Genomic DNA, 13,490 nt, shown 5'->3' on the forward strand with positions numbered 1-13,490 from the left:
AAGGAAAATGACCAGGAGGGATAGGGCCACCTGCAGGAGGACTAAGTGACCTCTCTGGGAGGCTGGGGGTGGAGTGGAGGGAAGGGGGAGGACAGGAAAGGAGGGAGGGAGGCGGGAGCAGAGGGAGTACAGGAAAGACTCAGGCAGTGAGACAGGGCAGCCCCACTGTACTTCCCAGGCTGCTGTCCAGATACAGCAGAAGGTTGAGCGTGTTGCTCTGGCCCCACCTCCCGAAGCACTCTCTGCAGCTGCTGGACAGGACACAAAAGCATGAGACAGAGACACCATCTCTGCTGAGTTTACCAAACTGCCCTTGGAGGCCACTGTGACAGAAGCCAGGGCAGGGGCCCCCCAGACTGCTGCCTGCCTTTCCCAGGTAAGCAACTATTTGTGCTAAATGAGGGGTGTGGAGCAAGGCTGTGGGAAGAGAGAAGGGCAGGAAGGGGCCCTGGGATGGGCTTGGTACAGTCTATGGAGGAAAGAAAGCAGCAGGACAGAGGGGGCTGAGCAAGTCCTGAGGTATCTGCGGTATCTATCCAGGAGAGTGCATAGGCCACAGCAGGGGGGGAGTTCCAGGAGGGGTTGTGCCTTGAGGCATCAGTGCTTGGGGAAAGCAGAGGGGCTACCACACGGTGCAGGAGACCAAGAATATTTCTCCAGACTTGTCAGGAAAACCAACCCTGAACTCGGCTTCCTCTCAGACTTCTTGGTGGTCGAGAGAGAGCCCCTGGCAGCTCCAGGAAGCAGGACATATTCATAGGCGATATGGCCGCAGGCAGAGGAGGGAGACCCCAGCCAAACAGACCATCTGTCAGGCTGCTGAGATGCTAGCCTGCAGAGGGCTGCCCCAGGCGGCTCCTCTGTAGCCCCAGGAGTGGGGAGGAGAGCCGGCTATATATAGAAGGGGGTGCTGTGAGCTGGAGGTGGGGTGGGGGGCAGGTGATGAAAAGTGGTCTGTGAACAGTTCCACATGAATGCAAGCACATGTTGTCTCAGGGAAAAAAAAAAAAAAATACCCCAAAGAAGTCAGTTTCAATAAAATCCAAAGTCCCTTTTCATCCCTGCTGGGGACCACTGTCCCTGAGGGGGCCTGCTGGCCTGACCTGGTTGTAGTCAGGTGGCCAGTGCTGTGTCCTCTCTGTTAACCGCACACATACATCCACTTAGATCCAGCCACACTGGGACCTGACCTGGGGTAAAGTGAGGAGTTTGGGGGCGGAAGTTTGCCAAACTTCATGGCGCACGGGAACATGAGTCAGACACTGAACCCCAGTTACTATGATATCCCTCCATCTAGTACCTCTGTACCCAAGTAGAAAATGAGGCTCCTTCCCAGGGCTCCCCCTCTACAAACAGTAACAGGGCTTCTGGGCAGCCGGGAGTTGGGGGAAGGACATGTAAGGGGATGGGGAACAGTTTAACTCTACCTGGCTTGATCGTGGGAACCCAGACTGTAGGACTGGCTACCTAGACACCCCCAGGAGGCCAGGTGGGGTGCAGCAAGCTCTCAGCAGGGGTTACCGGGCACTAGCCTTTGCATGTCAGCAGCCAGCACACAAGGACTTCCACAGAGCAGGCACTGAGAGTCATGGCTCCATTCTTCGGCTATAGGAGAAAGGCCCAGAGGTGCTGACATGCAAACATCCAGCGACCCAGAGACATCTGTCAAATGCATGGACATATCTCAGGGGGAGGAGGTGACACAGTGCCTCCTGCCTTAAAGAGGCACATTGGAGCCAGACCAGGTGCAGAGAAGGCTCCCTTCCTCCCTCTGCGAAGCTGGAAAGAGGAACTTTCCAACAGTAAACACTCAGTGACTCACACCCTTGACCACCCGGGGCAGAGATCTCTGCTGTAGCCTCACAGCTCCCTCGGAGGGCAGTTTGGGTCAACAAGAGCAGGGAGGAGCCCAGGAGTAAGGCTCTACAGCCCAGGCTCCTTGGCCCAGAAAACACAGGGGCTTTGATGCCTGTGGAGAGCAGTGGCTCTTCCCGCAGGGTGCTGTGGCTGCTCCTGGGCAAGGCCCAGACTCCACATGCCTCAGTCTGGAGGCTGCTGTAGAGGTGGCACAGCTCAGGGTTTAAAGGAATGGCCTTGAAGTTTAGCAAAACCCCCAGGGCTGCTGCTGTCTAGGAGCTGTGTGAAGGTGGGCAGACGAGTTACCCCTTTCCAGCCTCAGTTTCCCGGTCTATAAAATGGAAGAGTATCATTATAATGGCCTGGTCTGTAATATCTGCTGTGCACTGGGGTTCTCAGAAGGTTCCCACTGGACCACAGCAAACTTAGCCCTCTCATCAGAAATTGCCTTCCTCCTCCGCGAGAGTCCCTCATTCCAGCCACACCTGAGACATAAATCACTCATGCAGATAATCCTTCCCAGTCACCCCCAGCAGGCTTTCACTGTGTCATCAAGCCGAAATAAAATCAGAAAAAACTCAGTGGCTCCCTTGTCTCAGGTCTTTCTGTCAAAACCCTAAGGCCATGCTTCTCAAGTGAGGGTATGCATACCCCTGGGGGCATATGGGGCTTTGCCAGGAATATATGAGACCACATTAAATATTGTGCCTTTGGTGTTGTGGGGGAGGGATGGGGTCTTGGAGGGGAGAGGGTATTAAACAGTTAAACTGAAAGGAATTTCAGACTCTATTTTTATATTAAAACAAACAGGGAATGTGCATTCACGTGAATGTTTATGATGAAGCAGTATTTCAAAAACAGATCAAGCTTTCAGTGGGTGTCCCCTTACCCCCAGGAGTTAAGGAAGGACCCCAGCAATTTTAAGGGCTCTTCATTACAAAGGCCTCTTGTGCAAAGGCTTAAGCAGTGAGTGGCAGCTGGGAATGTTCTTGGAACATGCTGGGGTCTTTCTGACTTACCCCATTCTCCCAGGAGCAGCATCTTGTCTCTGGAAGAGGTGACCCATACAGCCCCGTGCCGGGGAGGTAATCTGAGCTGACACCATCTCAAGATGGCAGAAGGCCAGGCTGGTTGTCCTGGAAGGAGGATGTAAGAGACCTGGGGGGAACCAGGCCTTGCCTCCACCCTCTCACCTCGCTTTCCCCTATGCTGAGAGCATACACCCAGCCAGAAGTTAGGGTTTGAGTCCCCCAACAGAGCTGGGAACAGCTGGCACTCAACTAATGTCCTATTGTTGCCCTCCCTGACAGCGCTGTCCCCTGGGGCTTCTAGCAACCCGAAGGGATTAAGAATGGCAGTGTGGATGTTTCAACAGAGCCCAGCTCCATCCCCTGTAAGGTGCAACAATATGGCCGTTATGCCCTCACACATATCCATGGCAACTGACACAGTGAGAGCCGAGGCCCTGAGGTCATGAAGGTGATTAAGCACACTCTTAGTGATTTCCTCTTCAGTTCCTTTTTCCAGGTATCCTGAGCCCAACAAAGGTCCTATCCAGGAGGTGCAGGAACAGAAGTGCCTGAAACCATGGCCCAGGTGGATCCCCAGAACAGGTTGGGTGCAGTGTCTCTTCTCTGCAGCTTGACTGAGGAGGCTCATGCCCCCCAGATGCTGAGCATGAACTTGGAGAGTGAGGATGAGGATGGTGGGGAGACAGGAGACAGAGGGGGCAGCAGTAACCTTGATCACCAGCTTCCTCCAAGAGGCAGCTCCCAAGTGACAAATGACCATCCCAGTTTGCCATGGCAGCACGCACCTGGCAAGGAGGAAGAGAAATTTTCTGACTCCGTTAGTGCTGAGGGTTTTGGGGGAAACCTAATGCCGATGCCTGGGAAGAAGGCCAGCTGGGGAAGAGATGCGTCAAAGATCCCCCAGACCCAGGCCTTGCCAGGGGCAAATGCGGCTCCAGGTACCCTCCCCAGCAGCCTCTCACACAAGTTAAGTCAGAGGCAACCTCTTAGAGTCATGTTAGCTACTGATGGTGATGATGAAGACTTGAGGGCAAACCCGCACACCACCACGATCGTCCCATCCAGCTTGCCTGGTACCGGAAGGTACTTCTGCGCACAGAAAGGTGTAGGCACATCTCCAGACAATTCCTCTCCCGTGTGTTTCCCCAAGCCTGGGGGCAGCTGGAACCTTTCCACGCTGGAGACGCACACACCAGCCCAGAGATCGGCCACCTCTGCCAACATGGCAGCGGCTGCGATGCCCAAAACACAGACAAGAGGCTGGAAGGATCAGAACCCCTCAGGCACAGGTCAGGGGGCCCAAGGGGAGGCAATTGCCTACAAGTGCTTGCGGGACGGGAGGGCCTTGCAAAAGCCCAGCAAGCCGCTGAACCCAGCCCAAACTCGGGGCAGCAAGCCTTACGCTTGCGAGCTGTGCGGGAAGGCTTACTCCCACCGCGGCACGCTGCAGCAGCACCGGCGCCTGCACACTGGTGAGCGACCCTACCGGTGCCCCTTCTGCGACAAGGCCTACACGTGGTCCTCTGATCACCGCAAGCACCTCCGCACCCACACCGGCGAGAAACCCTACCGGTGCCCGGACTGCGGCAAGGCCTTTGTGCGCTCCTCAGATCTGCGCAAACACCAGCGCAACATGCACAGCAACGACAAGCCTTTTCCGTGCACTCAGTGTGGCCTGACCTTCAACAAGCCACTGTCGCTGCTGCGCCACCAGCGCACGCACCTGGGCGAGAAGCCCTTCCGCTGCCCCGCCTGCGACCGGGAGTTCGCAGTGGCCAGCCGGATGATGGAGCACCAGCGCGTGCACTCCGGGGAGCGGCCCTTCCCCTGCCCCACCTGTGGCAAGTGCTTCACCAAATCCTCCAACCTGCTGGAGCACCAGACGCTGCACACCGGCCAGCGGCCCTTCAAGTGCGCAGATTGCGGGGTGGCCTTCGCACAGCCCTCACGCCTTGTGCGCCACCAGCGCATCCACACTGGCGAGAGGCCCTTTCCCTGTGCGCAGTGTGGCCAGGCCTTTGCCCGCTCCTCCACCCTGAAGAGGCACCAACAGATCCACTCTGGGGAGAAGGGCTTCCTCTGTGCTGAGTGCGGCAGGGCCTTTCGCATTGCTTCTGAGCTGGCGCAGCACATCCGCGTGCACAACGGCGAGAGACCCTATCAGTGTGAAGACTGCGGCCAGGCCTTCACCAGGTCCAATCACCTCCAGCGACACCAAGCCAAGCACAGGTGCAAGAAGGAGCCCATTCTTGTTTGCTCTGACGAGTGAAGGATCCACCAGAAAACTCTCAGGGAAGGTGAAGACACTCTTAACCTCAGTGCCTGGAGCCCTCCTCCGTGAATGAGCTGCTTACACGATGTTGCCAACTAGTCTCTCCTCCTTGGAGGTCACCAACCATGTGGTGGTGCCTTTGATTTGCTACTTGACCTCTCTGGTGCACAACAACTGGAGGCTTGCTTTCTTTTGCATCTCAGAGGCCGTATTTAATTAGAAAAGTATAAGACAAAGTAGGGAGAGCAGCTCTCGACGCCACCCCCTTGCTTGCAGGATCTCAAATCAATTGGAAATTATAGAATTATAGGATGGATCCTATCTTGGGCACAGGAAGGGAAAAAATGGTCATGTCCTGTCCTTAAAGTCACAAGCTTTAAGACACAGAGCCGTGTTTACACGCATAAAGAAAACCACAGAACATTCTCTGTCATAGAGAATATCTATCTTCCAAAGCTACAAAGCTCCACCCAGAATAACTCAGATTCAGCCAGCTAGCCCATCTTTTTTTCCTTTCCTACGGAAATGACTTTACCCTTGGGGGATGTCTTTATAAGTTTTGGCTTTGAAGTAAAGACCTTTAACATAAAGACAAGAGAGATTTATGACCCATGTTTAGGAGCCAGTTACTCTGAGGTCCGGAACAGCCTGAGCACCTGCTGAGGAAGTCCGTTCCTCTTCACAGCGGCTCTGGTAACTGGAGCTAACCTGACTCTCACCCACAAATGCACATGTGCCTCCTCTCTGGACACCTCTTTTCCTTTCCCCACCCGGACAGGAATATTAAGTAATAATATTAAGTAAATATTAAGTAATATTCACCAAGGAATCATCCCACTTATGTATAAATTTCTCCATTTGGGCTTAATATGGTTCAGGAAAACTTTCAGTTCATTTAAACTTTCCAGGATCACGAACTCTGATTTCAAGTAAATAACACAAAGTAACCCCTTGCTGAACTGCTTGTTTACTTGGCTGTGTTTCAAAGTCCTTAGAACCAGGTTGAAAATCTATGTGACTCACAGTTACGCTCTAGTGAGCTTACTGGAAATTTGTTTTACCAACAAGCATTCTTAATATGTATCGATACATGCATTGATTTTATGCAGTTTCAAGTCAGTGGTTCTTCGCTTACACCTCAACTATGAGGAATCCATGACTTCAGAGGAAGAAATGATAGTCTTTATTGAGGATATCTTTAATATATTCCTAAAATTACCACCAAAGGGTGCCAAATCTAAATTTCTTTTGGATGATACCTGATTCAAATCCAGCGTGACTACTAAGTAGCATTCACATATCTGATACAAAGAGAAGTGATATGTGTTGACATGCTTTCTTTGGTAAAGGTAACCTTAGGGCAAGAGATCTGACTACATGAATGGAGGTTTTCTATGTTAAATCCCTTAAATACAGCTATATGTCCAAATGAGTTAACTTATTGTCACAAGACTGAGAGGCACCCAGGGATCCCTAACTGTTAAGGGGTGCATATTTAAAGGGGCCCAGCCATCTACGACACAAAGCAAAGGAAGCAGACTCCTATTGTGAAAGATCTTTAAAAGAATGAGTGTGTACAGGGAGAGAAGAAAGGCTATTAACCCCCCAAATTACCCTTTTCCTCATGGGCAAATGCCCAAACAGTGTTGGCAGGATTGCTGGTGCTGGAAAATTTGACACAAGTCTAAGGTTGCTTTTAACAGGGCATCATAAGGAAGGAGTTAGGCAGGTCCCCAAATGTGGGGACTGAGGAGAGATTTAGAATTCAAAATATACCAAATAATCCATCATGAAGTCTGAACAGTCGCTGTCATCATCTCTGCCGAGAACTAGGAGCAGCCCTTCCACCATGTGTGTCTCACGCACATGTCTCTTCCAAGTATTTCTTCCAAATGTCTCTCCTTCATGTGTCTGTTCTTAGCCTCCTCAGAAATATCAGGGTACAAGTCAGAGCTGAAAAACAATGTCCCAACCCACATGTGTTCACTAACTCCACCCCTAGGTCCTAGCAACCCCCCCACTCCATTCAGGAAGTCAGATTTATGGCATGCCAAGGTGACTGCATGTAAATGGGGCCAGGAAAAATGTCACCTCCCCTTCATTGAGGTGTATCTGTAACAATCTGGTTCTGGGTCTGGCACAAGAGAAGTGGCTATGTTCTTAGTCCATCCCCATCATCTATCAGGGACAGGAAGTTGGGCTTCAGCTTTAGCTTATGCATTGGCAAAACCAGAATTATAATAATGGGGTAATAGAAGGAGTCATCCTAGCAGAAGAAATTTGATCATTGCAAAGGCATTAAATTGGTAGAGAAGTCATAAGAATCAACCATAACCTTGTGACTATGAACAGAGTAAAAGCTAATATTTTTTTTCTGGGTAAGCAAGGAAATATTTGAAGACTGGAGTTATGCTCTTTCTTTGTATTCTTTTTTAAATGATGGTTGTTAGTACAGTTTTTAGTAGTTTAAGGTTTTGGTTTGGTTCTATAACTTTTTTGAGACAGTTCTTAGAATGACATAGAAATTATGTGACCTGTTAGCCTTAACACTTGCTGAACTCTAGCCTTGAATATTGACACAGGTATGCAGTGCATCTTGGAACCTAATTTTAGAGCTTATCGTGTGCTCTCATGCACAGCCAGGTTGGGACCAGAGGTGATGATTAAATTCTATCATTAGTAAACAGATGATATAAGGGTAAGAAAAACAGACAATTTGAATGATACCACAATAGATCTACTAGAATACTTTCTGACTTGGATATGGTGGATTCAAATTAACAAGTAGGTCTTGATGAGGTCCTATAATCTCATTTCTACAGATGAAATGTAGATTCTAGGTATAGATTTCAAGTGGGTTTCCCACTGAGTAGAGAGTGAAAATACTTCTTGTTAGTAGGCAGAAAAACTAGATTACCTTTGTGCTGGATTTAGAACTGTACAATATATTTCTGGAATGTAAAGGAATAGAATGTAATTATGACATAACAGTGATACTGCTATTAGATATTTATCCAAATAATATGTAAACTCTAATACAAAAAGATTTATCTTCACCTATGTATAATGCATTACTGTCCATAATTGCCGAGTCGTGGAATCAACCTAAGTGCCCTTCAACAGATTTGGAATATATACTCAACAAAATACTACACAATTGTGAAAAAAGATGAAATAGTGGCATTTGAGATAAAATGGATGGGCCTTGAGTGATTATGTTAGGTGAAATAAGTCAAAAAGTGAGTTTCACTCACCTGTGGAATATAAATAACAAAAAATTATACAGTCAAAATACAGTAGGAATAAATCTTGAACTCAGTGAAAAAATATAATGCTTAACAGAAGGAATAGGGGAGAGGAAGAAGGGGGTGGGAGAAGGAGGTAGATAGGATATTGGTATGGTGGTTTGTGGTGGGTAAATGGAAATGTGCACATAGGGAAGAACAAAAATGTAACCCCAAAAATTAAAATAAAAATTGAAAAAAGATTTTTAAAAAGAATGAATATACGATCACCTTGCTCTTTAAAAATATTTAAATATTAATGATTGTAACTGAGAGTTTTCGAATAAGCACAGACTATTTTATACCACCAATATTTTTTTTAAGGTTTATTTATTTATATAAGAACTGGGGTACAGGCCAGCGGTGTGGGAGGTGAGAGGATTCACCAGAGACAGAATAGGGAACAGAACAGGCATACTGACTGAAGTAAACTGTTGAGGGGAGCAGCGGGCGAGACAGGAGAGGTCTGCTCCGTGTGGGTATTTCCTTGGCCCGCTGGGAATCAAACCCGCGTTGCAGAGGATGTGGACAACTTCACAGCGCTGCGCTCAACCCATTGCGCCACAGGGGAGGCCCTCACCAAAAAAAAAAAAAAAATAACTTAAAAAAGCATTACAACATAATACATCGACTATATAATATATATAATGTATTGAACATATAATATAATGAAGAGAAACTCATCAATCCTGCAGTACCTATCACATAATCAAGTTACACTTTCAGGAAAATTGTCTTACTCTTTTCTGCAAATGTCTTGCTGAGTAGATACTAGGGGGAAGCAATCGCCTCGCTGTAGTCAAAAGTCACTGGACTAGAGCATGGGGCACAAGTGGATGGCAACAATAAGTGTACTGAGCAAGAAAAGCCAGCTGTAAGGTAACTTGGCATAAATTCTACCTGAAAAAGTCTGTCTGTCCAAAGTGGAGACACTTGATTTCTCTTTTTCTAATAGAATCAGTGCTAGAATACAGGTTATCCTGACTCATATTTTTACCCCATATAATACTGAGCTACTTTTCTATAAATACATTGCATATCACAGCAGACAATCTTATGTCCCTGTTATGTAATTAGAAAGCAGAATAGGGGGCCTCCCTGGTGGCGCAAGGGGCTAAGAAACAACCTATGAAGCTATCTGTAGCCACTGCGGCATGAGTTCGATCCCTGGCCAGGGAGTTACCCACATGGTGCAACCGACCTCTCCTCACTTGCCCACTGCTCCCCTCGGCAGTGTATTTCAGTCAGTCTGCCTGTTATGTTTCCCACTCTGTCTCTGGTGAGTCCTCTCACCTCTCACACCTCTGGCCTGTACCCCAGTTCTTGTATGCATAAATAAATAAATCCTTTAAAAAAAAAAAAAAGAAAGCAGAATAGGGCCTTCTTTGTGATAAAAAATTGAAAATTCCCCCTTGGACTAACGCTGTTTTCATAGTTTAGTTTGCCAAAACTCACTTAGATAGACCCAGTAAAAATGCTCATTTCTAAGTTTCTACTAAATAACAATTATCCTGGTGTATTTACAAGAGACTACAAATATCTGGATCCACATCATTTAGATAATAATGATAACAGTTCACACTACATAGTGTTATTGGATTCTGGAGCTGGAGCTCTCTGAGAAATAGAAATAATGGAGACTTTAGTCCCACAGCTATCAAGCAAGAGTTTATAAAAGCTTACACAATTCAGCATGAGGGGATCAGCATCGGGTACAGGATCTGTATTACTGCTTCTTGAAAAAGAGGTGGAGGCTCTATTTAAGTAGTTTTAACTCAGCATAATTAAAGGTTTGAGGTCCTTTCTTTGTTCTTCTTTCCATGAGGTCTTCCATCTCTTGAGCTTTTAATTTCCTTGTTCCTGGGATCTCTTGTTTTGTCTTGATGAATTCCAACCTAAAGATGTTGTTAGCAAAGAGGGTTTGTTAGTGGTGAGAACTTTATTTCATCTAAAGTGTGTGTTGGAGAGAGCTTCCTTCTTAGAGATAGGGAGTGTCACTATCAGAGTGTGGGTGGATGATCTTGCCTTGCATTTTCAGTGGAGAAAATGCTACTTTCTATTTTATAATAACATGATCAGCCTCAGCCTGAGTTAATGACCAGTATCAGGGAGGATCCCAAAACTCACAAGACCCTATCTCCTGCTTAATACAACAGTACCCATTGTGTTAGAAACTGTTCTATGTGATTTACATATATTGATTTTATTTTTTTAAAGCAAACTTATGGTGATTATTATCCCCATTTTAAATATGAGGAAATCAAGAAACAAAAAAGTACTCAGAGTGTTATAGCTAGAAAGTAGTGTTACAGGGCATCTCCAGGGGAAATGGCATGACTTGGTTGTGAGTCTTCATCCACACACTTAAAAACTCGGGACAAGACCCAAAAGCAGACACACAGAGGGAAAAATTTTGAAAAGGTTTATTTACAAGGAGAATGGGAAGAGGGAGTAGAGAGAGAGAATGGTTAATTGATCAACATGTCCTACCAGTACCACCATCTGAGCTGAGACACCAGGGTTTTAGTTGACAGCCTGAAAAGCAAGAGAGGCCAAGCCTACATGTATTCAGTATAAACCAAGCAGCACTACCCCCATTCAGGAAGTCAGAGTCACGACATGCTGGGAATTGTAGTCTTTGGCACCTGAGAGCTCTTCAGATGGAGATGGTAATGGAATCTGTGAAAAACATCAGGGGGTAGAGTTCATTCAGGGTGTCACTCACTGGCTCAGTTTATTCCTTCCTCCAGTAGTATCAAACAAATGATTTAGATTTGCTGCCTTCAGAGACTCTGTTATTTACTACTGAGCTAACCACCTCTGTTCGGTATATAGTAGAATACTTTGCAATACTTGATGACATGCTTTTTAAGAGTCGATGATCATAATTTCAAGAGGATAAAAAGGTTGAAATGCAGCATAGTGGGAAACAGGACATGGCTCGAAAGACCTGTGAATTACTTAACGGGTCTGGGAGAGCCTCGGTTGGCAGCTCTAAACCATTAATTTTATTTGAAAAATAGCAAAATTCACAAATTTAGAGGTCTAATTAGCTTTTTAATGATTCATGCATCAGGTAGCATCTTCAAGAGCTAACACAAAATAGAAGGATTTTATGGACACAAAAATATCCAGAAAGATGTCATTATAAGTGGAATCTAAAATAATCAAACTTATAGAAACAGAATAGAATGGTGGTTACGAAACTGGGGGTGGGTGGAGGAACTGGGGAGATGGTGATACGAAAGGGGAGACATTGGCCAGTGGATACAAATTTTTTATTATAAGATGAATAAGGTCTGAAGACCTAATGTAAAACATGGTAAATATAGTTGAAAACAATATTGAATGACTAAAGTATTCTAAGAAAGTGGAACTTAAATGTTTTCATCAAAATAAAAGGTGAATATGTGAGGTGATAGGTGTATAACTAGATGGGTGGAAAATCCCTTCACAATGTTTTTGTATCACCTCATCACCATGTACAGTTTAAATATCTTACAATTTCATTTCAAACATACCATAACAAAGCTGAATTTTTTAATAAAAACTGTTGAAATAAAAAATATGCCAACAAATTTTTTGACAATCCCCCCATCAAGAGGTGGAGTGGATATCATGAGTAGACTTATAGAAAGGCCCTTGTGGCAAGTTGCTGAAATCAGCCAATAGCCCCATCAGTGAGTTTGTAGGGATCCCTCCCTCCAGATGACTGCAAACCTGGCTGCTGCTCCACTGAAACCTCATGAGAAACCTGAAGCCAGAAACTTCCAGCTAAGCTGCTTCCAAATTCCTGAACCTTGAAAACTGAAATAATAAATGTGTTTAAGCTGCTGAGTTTGGGTTGGTAATCTGTGATGCAACAATAGCTAACTATGATAACAGACAGCGGCTTGCTCCTAATGAGGAAGAGCAGTCACTAGATGTCACCGTGAGCCCTGATTTCTGCCCTAAGGAATTAAAAGAGAATTGGAGCATATCTCTGTTTCCAATTGCTACATCCTCCCACTCCTCACTCCTGCATACCCCAAACCTCCATCTCTACAGCTCTCCATATCCCCTCTCACCCCCTTGCATGGTCAATATAAAGCTATTTAGGTCGGTTGTCAGACAGCTCTTCTATTCACCTACCCCACTTTCAAGTGAACCATCCTAGCTCTAGTGCCCAGGGAGAGGGACCCTCTGGGAAGGGGGGGAAGAAGAACTGTGGGAAGTTTCTCTACATTTGTTATACACTGATAATCCTGTTAATTTCTTCTTCTTCTTTTTTTTTCTTTATGGCAATTCCTTCCCCATGGGATAAGGGAATCAATGTGAGGTTTCTCCCAAATCTGAAATGTTCTAGAATTTGGAACATAACTCTATGAAGGAGTATTTTATCCCCATTTTGCATATAAGGAAACAAAGGAGCAGAAAGATTAAGCAACCGTCCAACTCAAAATTTCTAGTCACATTTGCAAAGCCCCCTTTTCCCCAGAAGATTAACACTTACAGTTTCCAGAGATTAGGATGTGGTATCTTTAGATGGCTATTTTTCAGCTGACTACAACACAACAAATTGTAACAGGCGGCATCTCACAACTGTGAATATCAAGTGATAATCACTTATTTTCATTCAAGTAGCTGAAGGGACAATAAAAATATAATTTTTCCTGTCACTTTTTTTTTTAAGATTTATTTATTTATGCATGTAAGAGCTGTGGTGCAGGCCAGAGGTGCAAGGGGTGTATGAGAGGGTTCACCAGAGACAGTGGGGAACAGAACAGGCAGATCTACTGAAATACACTGCTGAGGGGAGCAGCAGGCAAGATAGGAGAGCTCCCTGGCCAGCTGGGTGAGCTCCCTGGTCAGGGTTCGAACTCATGCTGCAGTGGTTCCCACAGCTTCATAGTGCTGAGACTTAACCCCTAGCACCACCAGGGAGGCTTGCCTGTCACATTAAAGAAATATTTCCTGTCACTTAATGGAGCTACAGTGCACCTTAGAGATCATGTATATTGCAGCAAACAAACTGCAAATGTCCAAGGAGAAAAGAAAACATCCGTG

The 13,490-nt window shown here is 46.1% G+C and overlaps 1 protein-coding gene and 1 long non-coding RNA gene across 4 annotated transcripts; one reads left to right on the top strand and one right to left on the bottom strand.

Annotated features, from left to right (window-relative positions):
- The first annotated feature begins 286 nt into the window (after window positions 1-286).
- Window positions 287-5,825, top strand: ZNF648 (zinc finger protein 648). The gene is made up of 2 exons (XM_037504422.2): window positions 287-376; window positions 3,372-5,825. The coding sequence occupies exon 2, from the start codon at window positions 3,445-3,447 to the stop codon at window positions 5,155-5,157; it is 1,713 nt and encodes a 570-aa protein (XP_037360319.1). The 5' UTR covers window positions 287-376; window positions 3,372-3,444; the 3' UTR covers window positions 5,158-5,825.
- Window positions 5,826-8,779: 2,954 nt separating this feature from the next.
- Window positions 8,780-13,023, bottom strand: LOC129145498 (uncharacterized). Of its 3 annotated transcripts, XR_008551134.1 has the most exons (4): window positions 12,165-12,319; window positions 10,935-11,123; window positions 10,128-10,339; window positions 8,780-9,019 (listed from the first exon to the last, which is right to left on the bottom strand). It is a non-coding gene; the product is annotated as an uncharacterized LOC129145498 (long non-coding RNA). The 3 variants fall into 3 exon arrangements; XR_008551135.1 differs by lacking the exons at window positions 8,780-9,019; window positions 12,165-12,319 and adding an exon at window positions 12,937-13,023 and having other exon boundaries at window positions 10,100-10,339; XR_008551133.1 differs by lacking the exon at window positions 8,780-9,019 and having other exon boundaries at window positions 10,100-10,339.
- Window positions 13,024-13,490: the final 467 nt, after the last annotated feature.

Source organism: Talpa occidentalis, unplaced genomic scaffold (assembly GCF_014898055.3).
Source record: "Talpa occidentalis isolate TD23 unplaced genomic scaffold, MPIMG_talOcc4v2.1 talOcc4.12, whole genome shotgun sequence".
Taxonomy (NCBI): domain Eukaryota; kingdom Metazoa; phylum Chordata; class Mammalia; order Eulipotyphla; family Talpidae; genus Talpa; species Talpa occidentalis.